Here is a 26,607-nt window from a genome sequence, read left to right as displayed (position 1 = left end):
GTTTCAAGCATCCTTTTTTTAATATTTTGATTAAAATTACATTTTTCTTGAATATTAAAGATGGCAATTGAGCTCATCATTATTCATTAAGATCTAATTCATAATTCATTATTCATTATTCATCAGTCTTTATAATAACTTTTACATATCATCTAAAATGCAATTCTGTATGCATACATTTTTTATTTAATTTTGACTATTTTAGCTGCTTTTTTAAATCATTTTTATTCCTTGTAAAGAAACTTAAAAGTTTCAAAGTCAGTGCTTTCTGCTTGTGTTGTGAATCCTGGGGTCAAGCATTGATATCTCCAGTTTTTGCAAATCTTCGAATTGATCTAATTTCTCTTAGATATCCCATTTTTGTCATTCCCTGAAGGACAATAACTCTAATTGAAGGATCTATTAAACTAAAAGTTTCCATATTGCATATCGAGATCAAACTTTTAAGATTAACCATACTCTAAATTCTAAAAGTTCCGATTTCTAGCTGCGCACATATGTTAATGTAATGATAAAATATATATGCCAATTAGATACTGTTGTGTTTTTAATATTTTTTTTTACATTTTTAACATTCTAAAATATCTGATTGTTATTTGCTAATAATAGATAATATAAGCTAAAACTTTAATAATAAAACAAACACCTAGCTATAACCTATATGATCAAATTAACAAATATTTTAAGCATAATATCACAGCTAATCGTAAATATACATGACACAATGTTAATTTTTTTCTTTTCTGTTCGGTTGAAATTTAAATTTACAATCATAACTAGATTGAATATTTCTTATTTTATGTATTTCGTTCAATGAACTGTAGATAGAAAAATGCCGTCCTTTCTTTTTATTAAATCTAGAATGATGTTAACAATCCGTTGCGTGTCCGATGTACTTTTAGAACAAAAAAATCTTCATAAAGTTCCATTTTTTCAACTTTTTCTTTTATTGTTTTTAACAAAAAATGCCTCACATGTTTAGGACAAATCATCATTAGGTAATGGCTTTTTTAAATGTTTTTTTTTTTACTAAAAGGGACTGTACGCATTAGTTCTAGTGAGAAGAGACACAATATGCAAAGACGGCGACTGCCCAATTTACAAATACCCTTTTAATTTTTAACTGATCATCTAGGGCGGAGTACTCCGTTTGTTTATCTCTAAAAATGTGTTAAAATTGCCATTATTTTTGAATGCGCATTTCTTAAAGTTTTGTAATGAGAATAGGGGGGAGGTACAACTAACATAATTGTCCTATATATTTCAAGATTATATAAATGAGGGTAAAAAAGCTACTTTATAAGTTCTATAAATTTATCACTTAGGACTTTTATCTTATCATTATTCTACATCACGTTTTCTTGATTAATCACTTTTCACAATTTATTTTGTTTTATTGCGATTTCTTTTTAAAAGCTTCTTCTTTTTCAATATCAGCTGATGTAAGGCCTCCAGACCTTTCAGAAAAAAAATACTTTTTATAAAAAAAATTTTGGTTTTTCTTGGGAAAAATTGACTGTATTTCAAAAATACAGGATGAGTAAAAAAAAATAGGGATTATCGATGCTTTGGACATTTTCAACATTTTTGTTTTTTTTCAGATTTAATGCATTAAAACGATCAAATGCGCAGAAAAAAACAAATTCAAAAATATCATTGGAACACTGAAAAAAACCTAAAACATTGTTAAGCAAATGTTAACTTTATTGTCTTCAAAAATTTCATAAAAATTCATTAAAAATTTAATAAAAAAAACTCTACAATAAGTGGTGAGTGAAAATTCGCAGTAAATATTATCTAATAACCTTAAAACTGTTATTACCTCAAAAATGAAAGTAATTGGCGGTCATTTTTCGTTATATCTCATTCAATTTTCGATGATTTTTTTTAAAACTTCTTTAAACAATGAAAAAACCATTTTCCCAACAATTTGTTCAAAAAAATTTGGTTTCGTGGCTTTTTTTTTAATGTTACAAACACATTTTTGAATTTATTTCTTTTATGCCTTAAATACGAACAAATCAAAAAATTTGAAGATTTTGTCCAAAACATCGATAATCCTTCTTTTTTTACTCACCCTGTATATTATTGTTAAATATAAGTATATTTTCCTGTATCTAATCCCTCTCCAGTAATACTACATGTAGGCTCAACCTTCAAACACAAATTTTAAAATTAAACAATTCCAATCTATTCCATTACAAACTATTTTATTCCAAACTATTCCATTACAAACTATTCCATTTCAAACTCTACCATTCCAGACTATGCCATTCCATGCTATACCATTCAAAACTATACAATTTCAAACTATACCATGCCAAACTAGGCCATTCCAAACTATTCCATTCCAAACTTTACCATTCCAAACTATACAATTTCAAACTATACCATGCCAAACTAGGCCATTCCAAACTATTCCATTCCAAACTATACCATTCCAAACTATACCATTCAAAACCATACAATTCCAAACTATACAATTCCAATCTATACCATTCCAAACTATACCATTCCAAACTATACAATTCTAAACTATACCATTCCAAACTACACCATTCAAAACCATACAATTCCAAACTATACCATTCCAATCAATACCATTCCAAACTATACAATTCCAAACTATACCATTCCAATCTATAAAATTCCAAACTGTACCATTCCAGACTATGCCATTCCATGCTATACCATTCCAAACTATACCATTCCAAACTATTCCATTCCAAACTATACCATTCCAAACTATACAATTTCAAACTATACCATTCCAACTATACAATTCTAAACTATACCATTCCAAACTATACCATTCCAAACTAAACCATTCCAAACTATACCATTCCAAACTATTCAATTCCAAACTATACCATTCCAAACTATTCCATTCCAAACTATACCATTCCAAACTATTCAATTCCAAACTATAGCATTCCAAACTATTCCATTCCAAACTAGGCCATTCCAAACTATTCCATTCCAAACTATACCATTCAAAACTATACCATTCCAATCTAATCCATTCCAACCAATACCATTCCAACCTATACCATTCCAAACTAAACCATTTCAAACTATTCAATTCCAAACTATAGCATTCCAAGCTATTCCATTCCAAACTTACCATTCCAAACAATGTGAGAAAAAGATTTTAAATATTTTTTGTGATCGCAGCAAATTTTTTCGAAAAATTTTAAAGAACTAAACCTGCCACAGTGAACTATTGAGGTCTCTTAACCCTAGCACCTCTTCGATCTAGGATATTATTGTTATTATTGTTACTATTTTAATTATCAATATTATAATTAGTAGTAGAAGGAGTAATATTATTATTATTCTTATTATTATTATTATTATTATTATTATTATTATTGTCATAATGAGTTTATCCAATAAAAAGATTAACTGCTGACCTGGTGAGCGGAGACAGCTGATGTAAGATCCTGTTTGTTTGCCAGGACTAGCAGAGGAACTGATGAGTTATCCTAGAATATCAATTATTTGTCAAATACTTATTTCTAGACCCACTTCACGCCATCTTTGATTTAAACTTTTAATTAATGCTTTTTCTCAATTTGTTTCATGGATTTTTAATAAATTAATTTTTTTAATGCAATTTTGTTCCATTTTTTCATCCATGAACCTTCCCTGGGATTATTTAGGTCCGATCAATTCAGCCGTATTAACTTTTAACGGTTAAAAATAAACAAACGAATAGACAATTATTTTTCAAATATCAACTATCTGTCAAATATCAACTATTTGTCAAATATAAATTATTTGTCAAATATGAATTATTTGTCAAATATCAATTATTTGCCAAAGATCAATTATTTGTCAAATATCAATTTTGTCAAATATCAATTTTTTGTCAAATATCAATTATTTGTCAAATATCAATTATTTGTCAAATATCAATTATTTGTAAAATATCAATTATTTGTCAAATATAAATTATTTTTCAAATATAAATTATTTGTCAAATATCAATTATTAGTCAAATATCAATTATTTGTCAAATATCAATTATTTTTGAAATATCAATTATTTGTCAAATATAAATTTTTTGTCAAATTTTACAATATAAATATTTTATTGCAAAGCGTTTTGAAAAATAAAACTATTATATGTACAATTATTTGGGAAGAATTTTTTCTTTTTCTCAATTTTTACAATGCTAGTCTTTTTTGTTTAGTTGTGTACACTGTGCACAGACAAAGGTCTATATTTAGTAGAAATAAAATATACATGTAATGTTACTAAGAATAAAGAAAATAAATATTTTCTGTATTCAATAGAATATCATCTTGATTTGTCAGGTCATTAATATACAATAAGAAAGATATCTTTGTACTTTTTAACCTTTATCCTCTTCCCATCTATTCATACCCTACAGGGTTATTAACAAAAAAAGGCTTTCAAGACGGTTTTACGACATTTTTTCTTTTCTTTTTTTTTATTCATGTATTCTACTTTAAAAATGAATTTAGATTTAATTTTGTCATATTTAAATAAACTAAAGGGACTGTACGCGTTATTTCAAGTGAACCTCCATGCAAAGACGACAATGCCCGATTCACAACCTGTATCTGATAAAAATGAGGAAGATATTGTTGTTTCTCGAGATTTAAAAGGGTTTATTTCTGATAACTTCATGAGTATGTTTTACTGCAATAGAAATGCTCAAGTCACTCATGTAAAGAACCCCTGTCAAATTGAAAACAAACAGTTCTCAAAATTTGAAACAATTAGATCTAATTTATATTAATCAGACAAAGCTTTTTAGGACATTATTGTGAACCGGGAATTGCCATCTTTGAATTACACTTACAGTCCCTTTAAGTCTCATACCCCGGAATTTCCTATGATACAAAAAAAAATTTGGCAGCGTACATCAGACTTTCAGAGAAGCAACAACTGGGTATGGCTCAGCGCTTCTAAAAGTACTTAGAGATACAGGGTGAGAGAAAAAAATGGCAAAGCAAGAGAAACTTTAGCCAGGGATGTATATCCCCCGTTAACACCGCTCCACACAAATGAAAAAAAGGCCTGCAATAATCTTTAACCTGGAGAATGGAGGTTTTTTACCTTGCTGCTTCCAGATTTAGCTACTGGAAGCTTTTAATATACTCCTTAATAGCTGTTTTTAAGTATCCAAACTCATTGGAAAGATGTCAATTCTTTTGATTGAATCTGGTTCTATGTGTAAGCATCAAGGGAGCTTAGAACAGTCTGGTTCTTATAAAACGCTGTTCAGTTTCTAGTGGCTGAACAGAACCCTGTGTGGAATAACATGGCAGTACACCCTACTTGGAAAAAAAAGAAAATAATAGTGCAGAGAAGGAGGGGTTTCTCTTTGCTTCTCTTCCCCTTCCCTCTTGCCAGAAACAAGGAAAATGGAAACATAGAAAGTAGAATTCTGATAGGTTTTGCAACATGCACTATGATACCAGTTTAAACTCTGCCAGCTGCAAGGAAAAGATTGCTGTAGACAAGGCCGTATTCTGTCCAAGATGAACTTACAATAATCAAGAATTATTTTCTCGAAAATATCCAATCTATTCAACCTTTCTTATCCCATTATGAAGGCGGAATTCTGACAATGGATATCCTCAGAATTTTCAAACCCCGCTTAGTGCAGAGACTTTATTTTTCAACCTGTAAGAATTTTGAGGAAATTATGTACTAAGCTAACTTTCAACAGTTGCTGAGTCAGACATTCCTGGGTCAGAAAACAATACTGAAAACTGCAAATACATCTGATATCTACTCACGTACAGTAACTTTCTTTTATACTTAATTTGATATTTCTGGCGCCAAGATACCAAATAAAAGAATAGTATGAAAAAGAAAGTTTGCCAAAAGGGAGCTGCAGCTCTGGGAAAATGCAGAATATTAGGGAGAAACAAAAGCCGAAATTTGTGTCAAAATGCATATTTCCTTTGTCTATAAAGGATTCGAATGCGTAGATCAACAAAAGAGGAACAGAAAACAGATGTATGATCAGATAAAAAGAAGATACAGCAATCGGAGAAAAAAATCGCTGCACTTTTCTTTAAATTTTGTTAAAAAAAAAGAATTTTATTTAAAAATAAATTGTTAAAAAAAGAAATTTTTGGTTTTCTCCTGTGTTAATCCAAGTGAATCAGGATGCCAGTCTGCTGTCGTGCATATATCCTCATCCTACAACCCCCCTCCCCTCTATCTCCCCCCCCCTCCCCCCCTCTTCCCCAATAATCCTACTACCCCCCCCAACCCATCCATAAATTTCCCCAACACCCTTTACTTTTCTTATTTTGAAATCGCGCAAAAAGATTTTACACTTCTAACTGATATTTCGGGGGCGGATCAAAAACACAGAAAAGAAACGTAACTAATTAATGATTAATGATATAAGTCAGCTAGCCATGTTGGAGATAGCGAGTAAAAGATTATATTCCTTGTGACGTCATTTCCGGGAAACTTCAAAATACTAAAAACATGGCGTCAGGTGAATAATCAGTTGTGTGTGGGAGGGGGTCATAAAATATATTATTTGTTCTAAGATCAGATTTAATAACTCATGAGATGTAGTTAAAATAGTTAAGGCTAGTTGAATAATTCAACTTTCCGCACCGAGCTCACCTAATTCTCACAATATCTTAGTTTTAATCGCTTCACCCAATCAAAATTCACGACTATTTATACAGTTATAAAAGAATATATATTTTCATCTGGAAAATAATTGTTAAGATTTGAACCGAGTGAAATCTGATCTGTTCGTTTAAAGAATACAAAGCTACAATGTTTAATCAGCACTTGTAGATAAAATTGAGAGGATGATCTTTTATATTTTAATATTTGAATTCTGATCAATTCATATATAATGTTTTAATTGGTTGGAATAAGATTTTATATTATAACATTTTGTATAAAATATTATTATGTATGTTTCGTAATAATGCAATTTAACTTTGAGTAAAAATTTTAAACTTGAGCACTGAAAATCAAACAATAAAAATGAGGGGAAAAGAGAGAGGCATATTGAAATAAATGAAGCGGTAATTTCCGTCTGTTTGTTTGTATATCATAACTCAGAAACCCCTTTGTCGGTTTGCCCCACACCACTTTGATTTGGTAAATTTGCTCAGTGTTTAAAAAACGAAATTGAGTAGGCTGACATTTAGTTTCCAAGCATAGCTATAAGCAAGTTCATAATGCAAGGAAAGTTATTACAGAGGTGTATCTTTTGTTCTGAAGTGTACTGTCTCTGAGACTCGGGGCGGACGTCGAAGCCTGACATGGGATCCATCTTTCGCATAAAAAAAATCAATGAAATATTCTGGCCATAAAAAACTATTATGTGAATTATCAATATTATCAAAAATTAATGCTAAACACTTCCTCGGATACTAAACGAAAACTGATGCATCAATTCTTGTTTACAAATTCCACCAAGAGAGAACTGGTTTCAATATGTACGCGGAGTATACGCAACTTCAATTAACTTTCCTTGCATTATAACCTTGGCTAGAAGGAACTGAACCACATTAATATCAATAGGAGGTAGTCATTAATTTGACGTACTGTCCCTTTTTGCTTCCTATAGTCTGTATTTGTACTGTACTGCTTGCTCTGGCTAGTTGAAATTCGGCCCGGTACATGAAATAAACTGGATTGTACTCAAATAGATCATCAAGTACGATAGGTGGCAACATATAAATGAACCAATTATACACAACGTCACAAGAGTCAAATATAACAAGGAAAACGAAATTGTCTCACATTTGTTGACATGTTTTCCAAGATTAAAAAAAAGTGTTAAAACAGAGACTAAAGAACACATTAAATTGCACTTATTACACTGTAAGAAAAGCACTTTAATCTAAAATTATCACTATTATTGATGATTTTGTCGGACACAAAAACTGAATTGACACTTGTGACGACAGAATACAACTGTACTGTGAGTGTGCAAATTCTACGTTGCCATCTATTGTACTAGAATCTTTTTGATTGTACTCCAATTTTCTATGATATAGTATCCCTTTGATATTATGTTAGAGAAGAAAGTCAAAGTTAAAAATATGACAGATCTACGCCATCAGGTTTCAAAGATATGGAAAATAGAAAATTGGAGTTTGGCACCGGTGTTTTGTTCCTCTTTAGAATGTTTATTGTTTTTACTTTTCATGTATTGGACACACTTTTTGTAAGATAAAAAATAATAGTTTAGAGCTTTGTACATATTAACTTTTGTTTAACAGAGCTGGGAACTTTTGTATTGTGGATATCGAGATCAATGCTTGATCTTGATATTTTGTTAATCTCAGCCTAATTGCACCTTTATTCGATTATCTGCACGGTTCTTGTGCCTAGTCAAGGGTTGAAGGGAGGAATAACTAAAATGTAGATACGGAGAGGTAAAGTTTTTAAAGATACTTAAATTAATAGTGCCCACAATAGTGGATATCGAGATCAAGTGATCGGGTTTATGTGTAACCAACAAATAATCCAAGCTCAGGCATATGCTCGAAAGTGTATCATCATTAGCTAGAAGCTTTCAAACTTTATCCTTCCTAGCTCAGCGTATGTAAATGTTTATTGTATACTACATACAGTCTACAGGGTGTCCCTAATAATGCGGGAATTGAAGGACGGCTCAAATGTTGCCATATTTTTCAAAATTAATTCTAGCTTTCAAATGTTTCTTTTTACTACACTCTTTTCCTTCTTACACCAAAATCGCAGATTCTCCTGTTTTCACTGTTTGATTTCCAAAATTTTCAAAATGTTAAAATTGTTTGAGGTAAGATTTATAAATTCTGCCCCACAAAAAACCTTCCCTGAAGTCATTTAAACGTTCACAACAAACCTGGGGTTCATCCGCTTGGTGTTCATTACAGACCACATTTTGAAAATCCCAAGACTACAATTTTTGGTATTATATACATATAAAATGAGTTTAACAAGAAGGAGAATATTCATCTGGTGTACTGTCCTGGTTTGCTATACATAATCTGTAATTGAACTATACACCTTGCTCTAGCTGGTGTTGATCCGGTACTTGAAAATGAACCGGAGTTTACAGTGATATAGATGGCTCCAATAATTAAGTAAACTTTTTCCCATGGAAATCACTCGATATAAATTTTTTGGGGACACCCTGTATATTAAACTTTATAAGGATATACGAGGACATAAAAATAAGATTGGCTATGTTTCTACTGCATAGTCTTCTTAGATAGATAGATAGATAGATAGATAGATAGATAGATAGATAGATAGATAGATAGATAGATAGATAGATAGATAGATAGATAGATGGATAGATAGATAGAAACCGACCTGATATCTCATTGTTCTAAAAAGTTCCATTTTTGCTTCCTCGAAAGAATCTGAGTTTGCAGAATCCACAACAAACACTATTCCGTCCGTACACCTGTACAGTATAAAATATAAACACTATTCCGTACGTACACCTGTACAGTGTAAAATATAAACATTATTCCGTCCGTACACATGTACAGTGTAAAATATAAACACTATTCCGTCCGTACACCTGTACAGTGTAAAATATAAACATTATTCCGTCCGTACACCTGTACAGTGTAAAATATAAACACTATTCCGTCCGTACACCTGTACAGTGTAAAATATAAACATTATTCCGTCCGTACACATGTACAGTGTAAAATATAAACACTATTCCGTCCGTACACCTGTACCGTGTAAAATATAAATACTATTCCGACCGTACACCTGTACAGTGTAAAATATAAACACTATTCCGTCCGTACACATGTACAGTGTTAAATATAAACACTATTCTGTCCGTACACCTGTACCGTGTAAAATATAAACACTATTCCGTCCGTAAACCTGTACAGTGTAAAATATAAACACTTTTCCGTCCGTACACCTGTACAATGTAAAATATAAACACTATTTCGTCCGTACACCTGTACAGTGTAAAATATAAACACTTTTTCGTCCGTACACCTGTAAACTGTTAACAATATAAACACTATTTCGTCCGTACACCTGTACAGCGTAAAATATAAACACTATTCCGTCCGTACATCTGTACAGTGTAAAATATAAACACTATTCCGTCCGTACACCTGTACAGTGTAAAATATAAACACTATTCCGTCCGTACACCTGTACAGTGTAAAATATAAACATTATTCCGTCCGTACACCTGTACATTGTAAAATATAAACACTATTTCGTCCGTACACCTGTACAGTGTAAAATATAAACACTATTTCGTCCGTAAACCTGTACAGTGAAAAATATAAACACTATTCCGTCCGTACAGCTGTACAGTGTAAAATATAAACACTTTTTCGTCCGTACACCTGTAAACTGTTAACTATAAACACTATTTCGTCCGTACACCTGTACAGTGTAAAATATAAACACTATTCCGTCCGTACACCTGTACAGTGTAAAATATAAACACTATTCTGTCCGTACACCTGTACAGTGTAAAATATAAACACTATTCTGTTCGTACACCTGTACAGTGTAAAATATAAACACTATTCCGTCCGTACACCTGTACATTGTAAAATATAAACACTATTTCGTCCGTACATCTGTACAGTGTAAAATATAAACACTATTCCGTCCGTACACCTGCACAGTGTAAAATATAAACACTATTCCGTCCGTACACCTGCACAGTGTAAAATATAAACACTATTTCGTCCGTACACATGTACATTGTAAAATATAAACACTATTCTGTCCGTACACCTGTATAGTGTAAAATTTAAACACTATTTCGTCCGTACACCTGTACAGTGTAAAATATAATCCGTACATTTTTACAGTGTATAATATAAACTTTATCTGTACATCTGTACATCTGTACATTTTACATTATATACTATATTTGTGCATCTGTACAGTGCACAGTACAAACTATATCTTTACATCTGTGCAGTGCACATTAGCTGTGTACTATATAAGGTATATCCGTACATCTGCACAGTTTACAATATAAACTATATCTGTACATCTGAACATCTTTATATCTGTATATCTGTACTGTGTACAATATTAACTATATATGTACATCTGTACAGTGTATATCATAATCTTTACATCTGTAAAGTGTACAATATAATCCGTACAGCTGTAGAGCATTTAATATAATCTGTTAAGTGTAGTGCAAAATATAAACTATATCTGTATATTTGTATAGTGTACAATATAAACCATATCTGTACATCTGAACAGTGTACACTATAAACTATTTATGTACAGTTGCACAGTTTACAATATAAACTATATCTATACATCTGTACACTGTACAATATAAACTGTATCTGTACATCTGTTCAGCTTACAATATAAACTATATCTGTACATATGTACCGTGTTCAATATAAACTATATCAGTACATCTGTACAGTGTACTATTTAACTACATATGTACTTATGTACAGTTTACACTATAAACTATATATGTACATTTGTACATTGTTAAATATAACTCCATATGTACGTACAAACGTACTTACATACAGTGTGCAATATTAACTTATTTTTATATCCCTACAAGAACAGTAAAATGAGTTACAATAATAATAAAAATCCATAAAAAAGAAGGAAAATAAAATCTTATTATTTCCCTTCTTGTTAGCGTTGTTATTCTTGTAAGTGTGTACATTATTGGTAATATTGCCTTTCCACGACTTACGAGTTACAAAAATATTATCTATTTCTAATCTTTGCCAATAAATATATATTGACTAGGACCGCCATCTTTACAGCGTCAAATCTGCGTACTGCAGTGGGAGGAGATCAAAACAAAGAATCCAGGGGCAAAACTTATGGGGGGGGGGGCTATGAAGATCATGAGACTTAAAATCGTGAAAATTTAAGCTTTCAATGAAGGAAAGAGGAATATAACTAACAAAAACAAAATTCAAAATGATTTATTGGGATATTTATATATACTGTCAAAACGCAACTTAAAAATTATGGCTGGTATTTCTTAAGCACCAATTGGTTTGTTACATCGCTCCCAGAGAGTTGTTTTTGAAAAAAAACCTGTTGAAAAATACTCAACTTTGGTTAGAATCTATATAAGAAAGTCACAGGAAAAAAACCTCTGGAAAAAAAAACCTGGAAATAGAAACGTTGGTACAAAGTCTCAATTTTCTGAAGTCCTAGGACAAAATGTCACTGAAAATAAAGTCCTGGGAATTTTTTTGCCAAAAAAGTCTTTAGAAATAAGATTACAGAAATTAAAGTCCTGAAGAAAATTAATCAGAAGAAAGAAAACCAAGAAAAAAGTCTTTAGTCTTGAGAAAATGAGGTCAAGTCTGAGATGTTTTCATTAAAAGGACTTTTTTCCAATGCATCTGTATATTGAATATAGCCAGGGGTGTTTTTGATATCTTAAGCCGCTTTTTCCATGATTGTAAACACCCCTTGTTCCCATGCATTTTCCACTATTTATGAGCACTTTTTTCCAGGGACTTTATTGCTTAAAATCATACTGAAACCAGAAAATAGTCATAGAAAATAAGGTCTCAAAATAGTAGAACTTTATTTCCCGGGACTTTTTATTTTAAGGTCTTTTTTCACAGGACTTTTTTGGTGCCAAAATTTAGGACTTAATTTTTCCAAAAACTTTTTTTAATAATGAATATTTCAAGCTACAAAACGACTGTTATCAGATAAATAAAATTACAATTTTTGAAACTCGTTTTTCAATATAACTAGATATGTCTTATGTTTCATAATCTCCTTCTTTTTGTTGCGTCATTACATTTCAGATACAGACATGCAAATCAGACATGCAAATCAATTCTGAACCATTTTATCTACATCCCAAAAAAAGACCAGATCTTAAAACATTTACAAAATAGATATATGTACATTTTTAGAAAAGAAATCTTTTACAATAATCAAATAATTAAACAAGTTTTGGTTTCTGATATTAATATTTCATAATAGAAGTTTCAGTGTGATTTTTCAAATTTTAAATAAGTTTTGAGTAGTATTAAGTCTCAAAATATATTTGTTCCATGTGATAAAATGAAAAATTGATTCATTTAAAATCACGATATTTTACACCATGTGAGTTACTTTTGCATAAATATTTTCTCAAGTGGCAACTTACCAATTGAGCAGCTTCCAAAGTCTGTCCTAGCCGCAGCGCACGCCCTCCCCCCCTAGCGTAATATAGCAGCACCGCTTGGTCCCATAGCGCATCATAGCCGCAGCGCTCGGCTTCGTTGCAGCAGCTGAGGCGCCTCAGTCGGCCTAACTCGCCTAACCTAACCTTGGGAAGTCACGATGTCATTTAATGCCAACCTTGGCCACCAATTGAATAAAGTTTCTAGCCTACCTAGTGTATGATCTCCAGAGTGGGCGTATCTTCTCCTGCCCGCCCACATCCCAGATAAGAAAGGTTAAGCCTCTAGTTTTACCCAGTGTACCCCTGTAAAGACCAGCTAGTCGAGTTTACTACAAAATCTTTAATTATCTGTCTATCAAGTGTCTAGCCATAGGAGAAAGGAAACGAAGAGGTGAAGCTTACCTCAGATGTACACAACCGACCTCCCTATTAATTAACTAATAGAGTGGTCGGTTGTGTACATTACGATATGTTTACGTTTCCAACACTGTACACTGTACACATAGAGTAACTAACCTTCGTCCACTTATTTTACGATTGTTTGGGTCTCGATGTATTTGTCTAGATGAATTTTGTTAACTTTCTAGTGAACTAGCTTTCTAGTTAATAACTTACGAAGCGGGCAATTACAGCTGCCTTGTTTTTGTATTTCTAGATGTTTAGAAAACTAAATGTTTACTTGTCTAGTTCTCTAAATACCTATCTATTTTTCTTATAGTGGTGAATCTGTTTAGTTCTCTAAATACCTATCTATCTATCTGTGTAGTGGTGAATCTGTCTAGTTATCTAGTTGTTTGTCTTGTTGTTTAGTTGTGAAGATGACAATGTTATATTTGTCTAATTAATTGTCTAACTTTATTATTGTCTATTTGTCTAACTGTATAGTTGTATTGATATCTTGCTGTCTAAGTGCCAACCTTTTTAGCTGTCTAATTGTCTTGTTGTCTAGCTTAATAGCTTTCTTGTTGTGTAGCAATATAGTTCTCTAGCTGTTTGTATAGATGTAAAACTGTCTGTCTAGCTGTAGATCTGTCTTTAAATTAGCTATTTAATTGTCTGGCCGTCTAGGTTTATTTTTGTCTAGTTGTCTAGCTGTCTAGCTTTATTATTGTCTAAATTTTTAGCTAGTTGAACTAGTTAGCTAACTGTTTGTGTAGCTTGTGTGTGTCTAACTATCTAGTTTTCTATTCGTCTAGTTGTCCAGTTTTCTATTCCTCTTGTTGAACAATTTTCTATTCTTCTAGTTGTCTAGTTTTTTATTCGTCTAGTTGTCCAGTTTTCTATTCGTCTGGTTTTTGCTAGTTTACTATTCCTCTAGTTGTCTAGTTTTCTATTCGTCTAGTTGTCTAGTTTTCTATTCGTCTAGTTGTCAAGTTTTATATTTGTCTAGTTGTCTAGTTTTCTATTCGTATGGTTGTCTAGTTTTCTATTTGCCTAGTTGTCTAGTTTTCTATTCGTCTGGTTGTTTAGTTTTTTATTCTTCTAGTTTTCCAGTTTTCTATTTATCTAGTTGTTTAGTTTTCTATTTATCTAGTTGTTTATTTTTCTATTGGTCTAATTGTGTAATTATTTAGTTGTCTAGTTGTCTAACTTTCTAGTTGTCTAGTTGTCTTAATGTCAAACTTTATGAACTGTTGAACTTTCTATATCTGTCAATTTGCTTAAAAGATATTTTCCAACCTTTGAGATGAAACAGATATGTTTTAATTTGAAAGGTAACCCATGACTGACTTTGACTTTCTGTCAAAAATTTCTTTTAACAGGGCGACCTAGAAAATATTATTATTGCTTGAGGGCTTTTAGATTTCCGGGAGAAGATTGAAACCTTTCTCTGACATGAAATTTTATTATATCAACTGATATTAACCATTAACAGAGAACGACTTTTTTTTCGAAAATTTAGTGACAAGAACTTAAAACCCCAAATTTACACCTTTAAGGACCTTTACACGTTAATTTTGATTAAAAAGATTAACGAGATTAGCTGCCTTATTCTTTCACAGTTAAATCCAATCGTTGGAACAGTATTTATGTACTGATTGAACTTCATCCTGTACAGTGCAGTACTCTTCCCAGCTCCATCCAACCCTGTAATTATATTTATGTACTGATTGAACTTCATCCTGTACAGTGCATTACTCTTCCCAGCTCCATCCAACCCTGTAATTATATTTATGTACTGATTGAACTTCATCCTGTACAGTGCAATACTCTTCCCAGCTCCATCCAACCCTGTAATTATATGTATGTACTGATTGAACTACGGTGGTAGGCGAATTTATTGATATAAAGAAGACGAATTTTTATTTAAGTTTTTATTGTTAACAACTTTTTTCGAATTGTAAGTTTACTAGCTTAATTAATTAAAAGCTTCTCTTTTTCCATGTTTTCAGGTATCCATGCTGTTCATAGCTTGATTTAAATCAAAATTTAAATCGAAAGTCGTCTTCATTATATTAATAAAATCGTGTACCACCGTATGATGTATATTAACAATAGATAAATATATAGATAGAAAGATAAATATATATGGTATTACCTGTCCTAACATAATAATATAAAATTTTTAAAAAACCCATCATTTCACACATTTTTTCTCACAAATAATACATTTTTGTCCATTTAGTCCTAACATCCTAGTAGACATTTATACTATTAATTTCATTATGATGATCAGGTAATAATTAAGAGAAAGTTTTTTAAAAACTTTGTATTATCATGATTACAAGATAAAGTATATTTACTACTGTATCACGACAATACAAAGTATATTTACTGACCTATCATGACAATATTAAATATATTTACTGACCTATCATGACAATCTGAAGTATATGTACTGACCTATCATGACAATATTAAATATATTTACTGACCTATCATGACAATCTGAAGTATATGTACTGACCTATCATGACAATATAAAGTATATTTACTGATCTATCATGACAATATAAAGTATATTTACTGACTTATCATGACAATATAAAGTTTATTTACTGACTTATCATGACAATATGAAGTATATTTACTGACCTATCATGACAATATGAAGTATATTTACTGACCTATCATGACAATATAAAGTTATTTACTGACTTATCATGACAATTTGAAGTATATTTACTGACCTATCATGACAAAATAAAGTATATGTACTGACCTATCATGATAATATGAAGTATATTTACTGACCTATCATGATAATATAAAGTATATATATACTGACCTATCATGACAATATAAAGTATATTTACTGACCTATCATGACAATATAAAGTATATGTACTGACCTATCATGATAATATAAAGGATATTTACTGACCTATCATGACAATATGAAGTTTATTTACTGACCTATCATGACAATATAAAATGTGTTTACTGAACTATCATGACATTATAAACAATATTTACTAACCTATCATGACAATATAAAGTATATCTACTGACCTATCATGACAATATAAAGTATATGTCCTGATCTATCATGACAATATAAAGTATATTTACTGACCTATCATGATAATATAAAGTATATTTACTGACCTATCATGACGATATAAAGTATATTTACTGACCTATAATGACAATATGAAGTAAATTTACTGACCTATCATGACGATATAAAGTATATTTACTGACCTATCATGACAATATAAAGTATATTTACTGACTTATCATGACGATATAAAGTATATTTACTGACCTATAATGACAATATGAAGTAAATTTACTGACCTATCATGACGATATAAAGTATATTTACTGACCTATCATGTCAATACAAAGTATATGTACTGACCTATCATACCAATATAAAGTATATGTACTGACCTATCATAACAATATAAAGTATATTTACTGACCTATCATGATAATATAAAGTATATTTACTGACCTATCATGACGATATAAAGTATATTTACTGACCTATCATAACAATATGAAGTATATGTACTGACCTATCATGACAATATAAAGTATATGCACTGACCTATCAAGACAATATAAAGTATATGTACTGACTTATCATGACAATATAAAGTATATTTACTGACCTATCATAACAATATGAAAATCCTCTTTGGAAAGGTTGGGTAGAGTGTCCAGTAAAGCAGTTGTACCTTTTCCAGCCTTCAGTATGTAGGGACCAAAATCAATTTTATTCAAAAAAGTATTTTCGTCACAAAAAAGGGTTATTTTTGGTAGAAACTAATCAACTATTTGAATTTTGAATTTTGAAGACAATTTGAAGTGAAGTAAGCTCGTAAAAAGTCTTTTAAAGTCGACTTAATGTCGGAAATATGTCGACTGTTAGATACTAGTCATGAACTCGGCATCAGAAACTCATATTAAGCTTTGGCTAAGTTTGAACAAAACTGATATAATACCGTAATACGTCGAGAATATATCGGCTTTTAAATACCAGTTCTGAACCAGTCATGAACTTGGAACAAATAATCGTAAAAAATCAAGTTTTTAATTCATGTTTTGGCCAAGTTTGAACTGGGAACAAAACGAGTAAATTATTTCAAGAATATCTCGAGTTTAGAATACCAGTGCTGAACTAGTCGTAAACTTAAATTTTAACATTTTGAATTTTGAAGACTTTGTAGTCAGGTTTAAGCCGAGTAATTATAGTAAGGAATTAGAATTGAACATCTTGTGTTTGATCTGCATAATTCCCTGATTAATCTAATCTTGGAAACCAACTCAAGCCATGTCAAACCAATGATATTGATTTTATTCTTGTTGAAGCAATTAAAAAAAATCTTTTTAAAAATACGGAAATTTCCTAGCATACGATTTTTGGATACACCCCCCTCCCCCCACCCCTCCTATCAAGGATCTTGTATGTAAGACATGGATATAATTGACCATGTGGCCGTAGCGCCCGGCTCCCTAGCATGTCCTAGCCGCAGCGCTCGGCCCCAAAATTATCTTAACCTAACCATACCCTAAAATAATAACTTAAAATTAATGGTCATGTAAAAAATTGAAAGGAGAAGGGGGGATGGGAGAGGTCCAAAAAAACAACTTTGAAGAGAGGAATTGTTATTGAATTCTCAAAGATGTCAAAGGGAATTTTCTCAACCTAATAACCTAAAAATGAAAAAAAGCATTTTTAAAGTTTTTTTTGGACTTTATCCATTTTGGTTTAATAAACACTTTTGGTTGATTTGGTTGCAGATTAGGGTTATTATAATTTTCTTGAATAGTCCCTTTCCTTGTTAACCATCCAAGACATAAAGGATTTGACGCAACTAGGAACAGCTGGAGGTTTGGTTTGGTTTAGATTCGCGTAGCTCGGTTCATCAGCACTCATACTACAGCAGCCAGCAGTCCGTTCATCTTTACCCCCTAGACAAAAGATTAGCTGGGTTTATTTGCACTCATACTACAGCAGCCAGCAGTCCATTCATCTTTACCCCCTAGACAATAAATTAGCTGGGTTCATTAGCACTCTATACTACAGTAGCCAGCAGTCCGTTCATCTTTATTAGCTGGGTTCATTAGCACTCTATACTACAGTAGCCAGCAGTCCGTTCATCTTTACCCCCTAGACAATAGATTAGCTGGGTTCATTAGCAATATATACTACAGCAGTCTGTTCATCTTTACCCCCTAGACAATCGATTAGCTGGGTTTAATTGCACTCATACTACAGCAGCCAGCAGTCCGTTCATCTTTACCACCTAGACAATAGATGAGCTGAATTTATTGGCACTCATACTACAGTAGCCAGCAGTCCGTTCGTCTTTACCCCCTAGACAATAGATTAGCTGGGTTTAACAGTGATCTCGTAGATCCTCTAGTTTTGTATTTTAAGCACAAGTATGGAGGATTAAAATTAAAAGAATATAAAAATAATTCAGAATATTATTGTTAATTTGAGGAAATATATCTGTTCCTATTCATTTACAATCCCTTTAAGCATCGTGGTATTCTGAGGAAATTCTATTCAGTGCCTGCATATTTTCATACATACATAATTAATGCTGGGTGCAGTAACAACATGAAAACAGAAACTTTATTCATCTGTGGAAAACGTTTAATCATTTGATTTATCTTGACAGTATTTATTGTTCAATTTTAATTTTTTTTTAACTTTTTGAACCTTTTTTCCAGAAATTCACTGATTAAAATAAAAGTATTTTAAAACCCAAGTTTGCTTAAAGGAAGTGTTTAAGATTTAGTCATAAATCCTTATCTAATATTAGAAACAGTTCAAATACAAGTAATAACGAGAACACAGAAATGTGTACAAAATATTTTCTTTGTCATTTCCGCTAAAATCACAAGTTTTGATAAGGTTCAGATGGTCTGTTGAAATTTAAGTTTTTATAAACTTTTGAAATATGTACCTGCACTCTCCTCATAGTGGTAACTGTGGCCTACAAATTATGAAAAAATAAATATTGATATTTTGTATTTTGAAAATATTTTGATCAGCTGTAGGTATGAAGGAAGTTTTTCAGGAAGTTTTTCATCTTTAAATATATTTTAACGTATTTTACAGCATAAAGTACTGATCTCTGTTTTATATCTAATCTAAGATTGGGTGAATCAGTCTGTATGATGTTTTATCTATGGTTGAAAATATAATTCCTCCGTTTGATATATAATCTTTGGTCAAGTAGTTGAGTTAGTCTCAGTATGATTTTTAATCTATATACAGTATGTAAGTTAGTCTGAGCATGATGATTAATCTTTAGGTGAGTAACTGAGTTAGTCGGTGTTTGATATTTAATCCATGGCTGAATATTTAAATTAGTCTGTAATTGATATTAAATCTATGGTTCTATCTATATAATCAATATAAGTTTGAGTCTGTAAAAATCAGTCTATCTGATAATTAATCTATGAGTTACCCTGTGAATTTAACGAGTTCTATGATATAAGATAGATCTCTCTGAACCCTTTGTTTACGACTTGAAACTTTGTTTAAAACCCAGCAGGGAAGTGAGGGGGGAGGATTGGGCAGGATTTATCCATTTGGTTCAATAAATACTAGTTTAGGATAACCATGTAATTAACCATGTAATTAACCATGTAGTTATGATGCAAACTAAAAATCTTAATCCCATTGTGTTAGTGGATAAGGGAGTGCTATTTTATTGAATAACCCTCTGTATTACAATATGCATGATTTATGAATACCCCTGTATTCCAAGTTGTATTAATTGCCCCCGCCCCCTGTATTCCGAGGTGCATGAATAATAAACCCCCTGTATTTCAAGATGCATGAATAATGAACCCCCCTGTATTCCAAGATGCATGAATAATGAACCCCCTGTATTCCAAGGTGCATGAATAATAAACCCCCTGTATTCCAAGGTGCATGAATAATAAACCCCCTGTATTTCAAGATGCATGAATAATGAACCCCCTGTATTCCAAGGTGCATGAATAATGAACCCCCTGTATTCCAAGGTGTATGAAAAATGAACCTTCCTGTATTCCAAGGTGCATGAATAGTGAACCCCCTGTATTCCAAGGTGCATGAATAATGAACCCCCTGTATTCCAAGGTGCATGAATAGTGAACCCCCCCCCCCAGTCATTTCGAAGTGCATAAATAATAAGTCCCCTGTATTCTAAGGAGCATGAAAAATTAAACCCCCTGTATTCCAAAGTGAATGAAAATGAATGTACATACCTGGTGATGATGGTTCAGATTTTGGATTAGATTTCATCTCCCTAAAATATAAATACTATCTATTAAAACAATATTTATTTATATATATGTATATAAATATTTACAAGCTATGTTCGATGTCTTTACGGTTTTATATTTGGTACTTAAGAAACTTATTTAAGTATCTTTAATTCTTTTAATAGGTGGGATTTTAATAACATCATTAAAAATATGGTAATGTAGCGATAAATAAAGGACCAAACAAACGAATTGAGGTAAATATTTTATATCAAATATATTTGGTTTGGTTAGTTGAGCTTCATGACTGGAAGAAGATATCTACGGATCTAAACAGGAGTCCCCCCAGCATCGAGGTAATGAACTAGATGAGGAACTTGATGCTTATTTCGAAATTCTCTTAATGGGTTCCGACAAACTAGGAGAGTGGTAGAATGCTGAGGTGAGAAACGAATTCATTTCTCTTCATCCTCATGGCTCTCTGGAGAGGTATTGGAGAGTCTGGAGTCAACAAAGCCAGAGTCAACAGAGCTGGAGACAAAGGAGTTCGGATCAACAGTGTAGGAGCCAACGAAGGTCTTCCATTTTAGGGAGGTTGTTGAGAGATTACAGGTTGATCAAAGAAAACAGGTTTAAGCCGGTCCACGGTAACGGAGTCAGACTTGGAACCTATTTGAATTTGGAAATACTTCGGATTTTGGGAGAGAACTAGGTAGGGTCCTCTGTACAGCGGAAAAATAATTGGTTTAGATGAATCTTCCCTGATGAAAACATGTGAATAGGATGTTAAACTGGAAGGAATCTGATCTGGTTTTAGGACTGGAACTGCAGAATGATGAGAAAGAACTGTTGTGTTGTTCTTTTGGATTTATTGGATACTCCGACGCTGGCAGCTCCAGACTATCCAGAAACTCTCTGGGTAGAACCAGCGGAGAACCAAAAAGAGCTTTGGAGTGGAGAAAGCAGAATCCTCTCTAGGAAAACTCCAGAGACCAAGTAACACCAGGGGTAGATGATTGAACCAGTCTGTTCCAGACGATCGAGCTCTCAGAGACACTTAATATGACAAAGGTGGAACCTCTCCACCAAGCCATTGGACTGTGGAAAGATGTGGTTGGAGAGTGTGTGATTCCAAGGAACCAGCAGTGATTAATCCAGATAGAGCTTGTGAACTGTGCTCCATGATCTGAGGTGATCACAGATGGAATTCCAAAGGTTGGGATCCAGGACCAAGAGTAAAACCTTGGCACATTCTTCTGCTGTTGTAGACTGGAGAGGAATTGCTTCAGGCCATCTACTTGTTCTATCAACTATGGTAAACAGGAATGTATGTCCACAGGATTGAGGAAGAGGACCAACCAGATCTATGTGAATATGTATAAGAAAATCTGTCCAGGAACCGGTATCTGTTGGATGGGAGACTTGATATGGGTTTGAATCTTGCTCTGTTGGCAATCTAGACAGGACTGAGACCATAAATTGACATCTTTGGAGAGCCTTCCCAAACAAAACTTCTTGAAATTAGTCTTCTAGAAGTTCTAGAAGTGTATAGATCTGAACTGTAGTTGGATGAGTTAGATGAAATGGCGGGTATAGATTCAAGGCTTGAGGAGTCAAGTAGGCGGGAACCTGCAACATCGACCAGGAGATGGTTGTAGCATAGGAAATCTGAACCCAGGATTGGCATAGAATGGCAGGAATCATAAGTGTTCATAGGGGAACTGTCAATGGTTCTCATTGGATACCAGAACCTGAAGCTGAAGGTGAGCAGGGTAGGCGAGGGAAAACAGACACGCATTCTCCTGTATCCACAAGGAACTTGGCGGAACTCAGCTGTTCTTGAGGAACAACAGGGGTGAGGACGAAGATTCAACAAGGTGATCTGTACTTGTTAGCCTGGTTTCCCCATTTGCGATGGTACCAACACTCTGATGATGAAGAGGAGGATGTTGATGAACCTGGACTGCTGGTTCTATTGGGACTAGAAGAGGCTTTTGTTCTGGAACCTTGAGACATGAGAAATAAATCTTCAGCATTCCTGAGATCCTAAGAAGAGAGGAATTGCAATGTGTTAACTCTTCCTCATACTGTCCAGAGCTCATCTGCTCCGTTAGCCATTCCTCTAGGATCAGCAATCAACTCTGTCAGGAGATGGGAACAAATATCTGCAGATGATCCATAAAAAGTCCTAAGAAGAAGAAACCTGGCTTCTCGTCTTCAGGGAGGAGAACCAACATCTTATCAATCAGCTCCAATGGTCTCTGATCTGTTAGAACTGGGATACTCTGGAAGGCCTGGTACCTTGCTCATGGTATACATTTAAACAAAGTGGGATCTCAGGGTCTCGTAGGGTTCTGCTGGAGGACTGTGAACCAAATTTATAAGGCAAGTGACAATATCCTGGGGCAGGGATGCAACTCAGTGATGAAACTTTGTTAGGGAGGTCGTCATGTGTTTGATTGCAAACTGTGACTCGGCCTGGAAGAACCATACCTCTGGATAATCAGTCTAGAATGTGGTCAACTTGATGAAGAGGGTTGTGAGGTAGACCTGGCATGAGGGTGAGAAGGAACCTCATCTGTGGTCGATATCGCTACGTTTGTCGAAAAAGAGACAGAACGTCTTGATCATCGGAAATCCTACTTTGGTATTTGAGTATAAAAAGAGCAGGGACTTGGTAGAAACCAATTTCAGCTACCTCAACAAGAGGAATTATTTCCGAAAAAAAATATCACACTGGGGTTACCAAAATGTAGTGACAAATAAAGGACCAAATAAACGAACTGAGTTTTATATTTTATCTAACTTACATCATGGTTTTTAAGTACTATATCAAATGAATTTGGATTGGTTATGTGAGGTTAGATGATATCTACGGACAGGGGCGGATACAGGATTTAAGTGAGGGGGGGCAAGATTTTTTAGGAACAAAAAAATTAATATTTAGAAACAAAAAATCGTGCCACAGGCGAAATTTTTTTATGACTTAAAAGGCTCAAAAAGAGTCGAAATTAATGTCTAAAGACAAAAAAACTAGATTTTTAACTTTAAGGAACAAAATTAACGGATTAGGACAGGAATTTAGGAACAATTAAAAGATTGTTCAGGAATTAGGAACAAAAATAAATGGATTGGGACAGGGATTTAGGAACAATAAAAAGATTGTTCAGGAATTAGGAACAAAAATAATGGATTAGGACAGGGATTAAGGAACAATAAAAAGATTGTTCAGGAATTAGGAACAAAAATATTGGATTAGGACAGGGATTTAAGTTGGGTCGGACACAGTATTAGGAACAGGAACAATAATAGGAACATTAGCAATTTAAAAACAAAAAGAAATTACTAGTTATACTTAAATGCATCAAAATTAGGACCAATATTACAATTTTGATAAATGAGTATTGATTAAGGAACATTACTAGATATGAACAATATTATAACTTAAGTCTAGTTTCTTACAAATTTCTAATTCTAAATTTATCGTTAACAATAACATTTACTTGTTGTCGTTGATTTTTAAATTAAACTGAAGAAAAGAAAGTCAAGATTTCCATTAAATAAAAAAAGCTTGAAATTGAAAAACACATACGATTTATAAAATTGGGAACATTTTTTGCCTCGAAATCTCAGGGAGGGACTACGCCCCTCCCTGAATCTGTCAGGGGGTGGCGAATATCCCCCCGCCACCCCCCTGTATCCGCCCCTGTCTACGGATCCCACAGTAAAATACTTTGCCATTTCCCATTTTTACAATTTTTTCACAATTTTTGACAACTATAAAGAAGTGTCTAATATGAAAATATAAACTTGTAATCAAAATTTGGCAGTAAAAATTTGAAAGCACCCAAATCATAATGACAAAAAAATCGAATGTATTTTACAAAAAATCGCTTATTCTTATTTTGGAGCAAAAATTGGATGACGGCCAAATAAGCGACTTTTTGTTGAATATAAAAGCTACATTTTTGCTAAAAATTAGTTGTTTCTTTCTATCTAAATTTCGAGTGCACTTACCTGTGTCTCAGGGTTGGAGTAGGATGACAGGAAAGGCTGCTGAACCTCTCCTCTCCTGAGAGCATTCTATCCAAGGACCCGGAGGTTCGAGAAGACCTCGAGGCTGACCTGTCCAGGGTAGAGGCTGCCGAGGTTGAGGAGACGTTGGATCTCTCCAAACTAGAGAGTTGAGAGAGTACAGAGATACGATCCAAACCTAGATTAAAATGTACTTTTCCAACCATAAACTACTAAGTCACCCACAACGGATATGACTCTAATGACGACCTTAAACTCTAAAATTATAATGATCTAAATGTTGTTACTTGCCATGAATATGTTTTTGTAAAGAAGCAAACAATAATTCTGATTTTGCATTAAGCCAATTTATGTAAATTCTGTAGTCGTCTCTAAAGTCTCATTTTTTCTGGGTAACCCTGTATCAAGTATTTTTGAGGCCATATAAGTTACAACATCCAAAATAACTTTTTTCATAATGATTAATTCCTGAAAATAATTTCCCAAGTAAAATACATTATATTAAATCTGGCAACAAATCAGCATCATTGGAGTACCATCTGAGACCCCTTATATCGGAGTCCCCCCCCCCTGCTACTTTTAGACGTACCCCCCGATTTTCATTGTAGACCCTAAGGATTCAACATTAATAACAAAAGTTCCATTGGAGACCCCTGAAAGTCATCGTAAGCCACACGGACAAATTGAATCTTCTCTTCGATAAAAATTTAGGGTTTCCTACAGCAATGTTTCTTTAAAAATCAGTCTAGAATAGAAAAAAAGGGTCTACAGAAAAATCTTGGCATTCTCTGAAGAAAATACCTAACCTGCTACTTTTCTAGCCTCCTACTTTTCTACCCTCCTACTTTTCTACCCACCTACTTTTCTACCCTCCTAATTTTCTACCCTCCTACTTTTCTACCCACCTAATTTTCTACCCTCCTAATTTTCTACCCTCCTACTTTTCTACCCTCCTACTTTTCTACCCTCCTACTTTTCTACTCTCCTAATTTTCTACCCTTCTACCCTCCTACCCTCCTACCTGATATAAGACTGAACCTATCCATATCCTGTGTTGGATCTGAACTAGAGGATACGGATCCTCCTCTAGATCTCCTACTCCGGGTAGGGGTGGAGTGCATCCTACATCCTCCAGGAGCTGGAGCACAACTAGTTCTAAACGTCTGTACTCCTCCTTCTCCTCCTCCTCCTCCTACTGTGTCCAGCTCCTGACTGTAACTATGCTTTCGAGGATGTTTATACAGCTGTGGAGGTTGTTGTGGAGGCTGTTGAGGTAGTTGTTGCAGGTGGTGGAGTTGATGGGGAGGATAATGATGATGTTGAGGTTGAGGAAGCTGTTGATGAATATGATGAAGAGATTGATATTGAAGATGTAATTCCTTCACACAGTTAGGACTTTAATTTCTATACTAATACATTTCATAAAGTATAGTCCTTTTTTTAAAGTGACATTTTTGACATGATATTTTCCTACGGTGTAATAACAGTTAATTTATCAAAGGGAGTGTTCGTGAAAATGAAAAGGGGGTGTTAAATTTAATATTTTTTTATTTGAGATAATATATGGAATAATTGTTTTATTAGATGGATCATCTCAAAAAAACTTAAATTTGAAAAATCACATTTGAAAATTCCACACTTGGTTTAAAGATATTAAAGAATATATAAAATCTTTTTCCTGAAATTGTTGATGAAGCCTGGCATATTCTAAGGAGGGAACATAAAGCCCTGAAATAAGATCATAATTTAATTTGTTACAACTTAACTCTAAA

At 33.1% G+C, this 26,607-nt stretch overlaps 1 protein-coding gene across 1 annotated transcript; it reads right to left on the bottom strand.

Moving 5' to 3' along the window:
• Positions 1-234: 234 nt before the first annotated feature.
• On the bottom strand, positions 235-26,607 carry LOC111708197 (ADP-ribosylation factor-like protein 4A). The gene is made up of 14 exons (XM_023481497.1): positions 26,514-26,607; positions 25,857-26,214; positions 24,818-25,013; positions 20,804-20,844; positions 19,510-19,539; positions 18,372-18,505; positions 17,203-17,278; positions 15,130-15,229; positions 13,352-13,444; positions 9,328-9,421; positions 3,414-3,485; positions 3,208-3,255; positions 2,112-2,154; positions 235-1,457 (listed from the first exon to the last, which is right to left on the bottom strand). Exons 2-14 carry the CDS (start codon positions 25,954-25,956, stop codon positions 1,384-1,386), a joined length of 1,101 nt encoding a protein of 366 aa, XP_023337265.1. The 5' UTR covers positions 25,957-26,214; positions 26,514-26,607; the 3' UTR covers positions 235-1,383.

Source organism: Eurytemora carolleeae, unplaced genomic scaffold (genome assembly GCF_000591075.1).
Source record: "Eurytemora carolleeae unplaced genomic scaffold, Eaff_2.0 scaffold864, whole genome shotgun sequence".
Lineage (NCBI taxonomy): Eukaryota > Metazoa > Arthropoda > Copepoda > Calanoida > Temoridae > Eurytemora > Eurytemora carolleeae.
This window is presented reverse-complemented; position numbering and strand designations above follow the sequence as displayed.

Bases quoted from the DNA above. Each gene is read 5' to 3' on its own strand.
- LOC111708197 (XM_023481497.1), bottom strand. From the start codon at position 25,956: ATGCACTCCACCCCTACCCGGAGTAGGAGATCTAGAGGAGGATCCGTA. The intron at 15,230-17,202 runs GTCAGTAAATAT...ATATAATTACAG, and splicing joins TTTTCATATTGTTATGATAG to GGTTGGATGGAGCTGGGAAG. The intron at 9,422-13,351 runs GTAGGCTAGAAA...TATACTGTACAG, and splicing joins CTCTGGAGATCATACACTAG to GTGTACGGACGGAATAGTGT.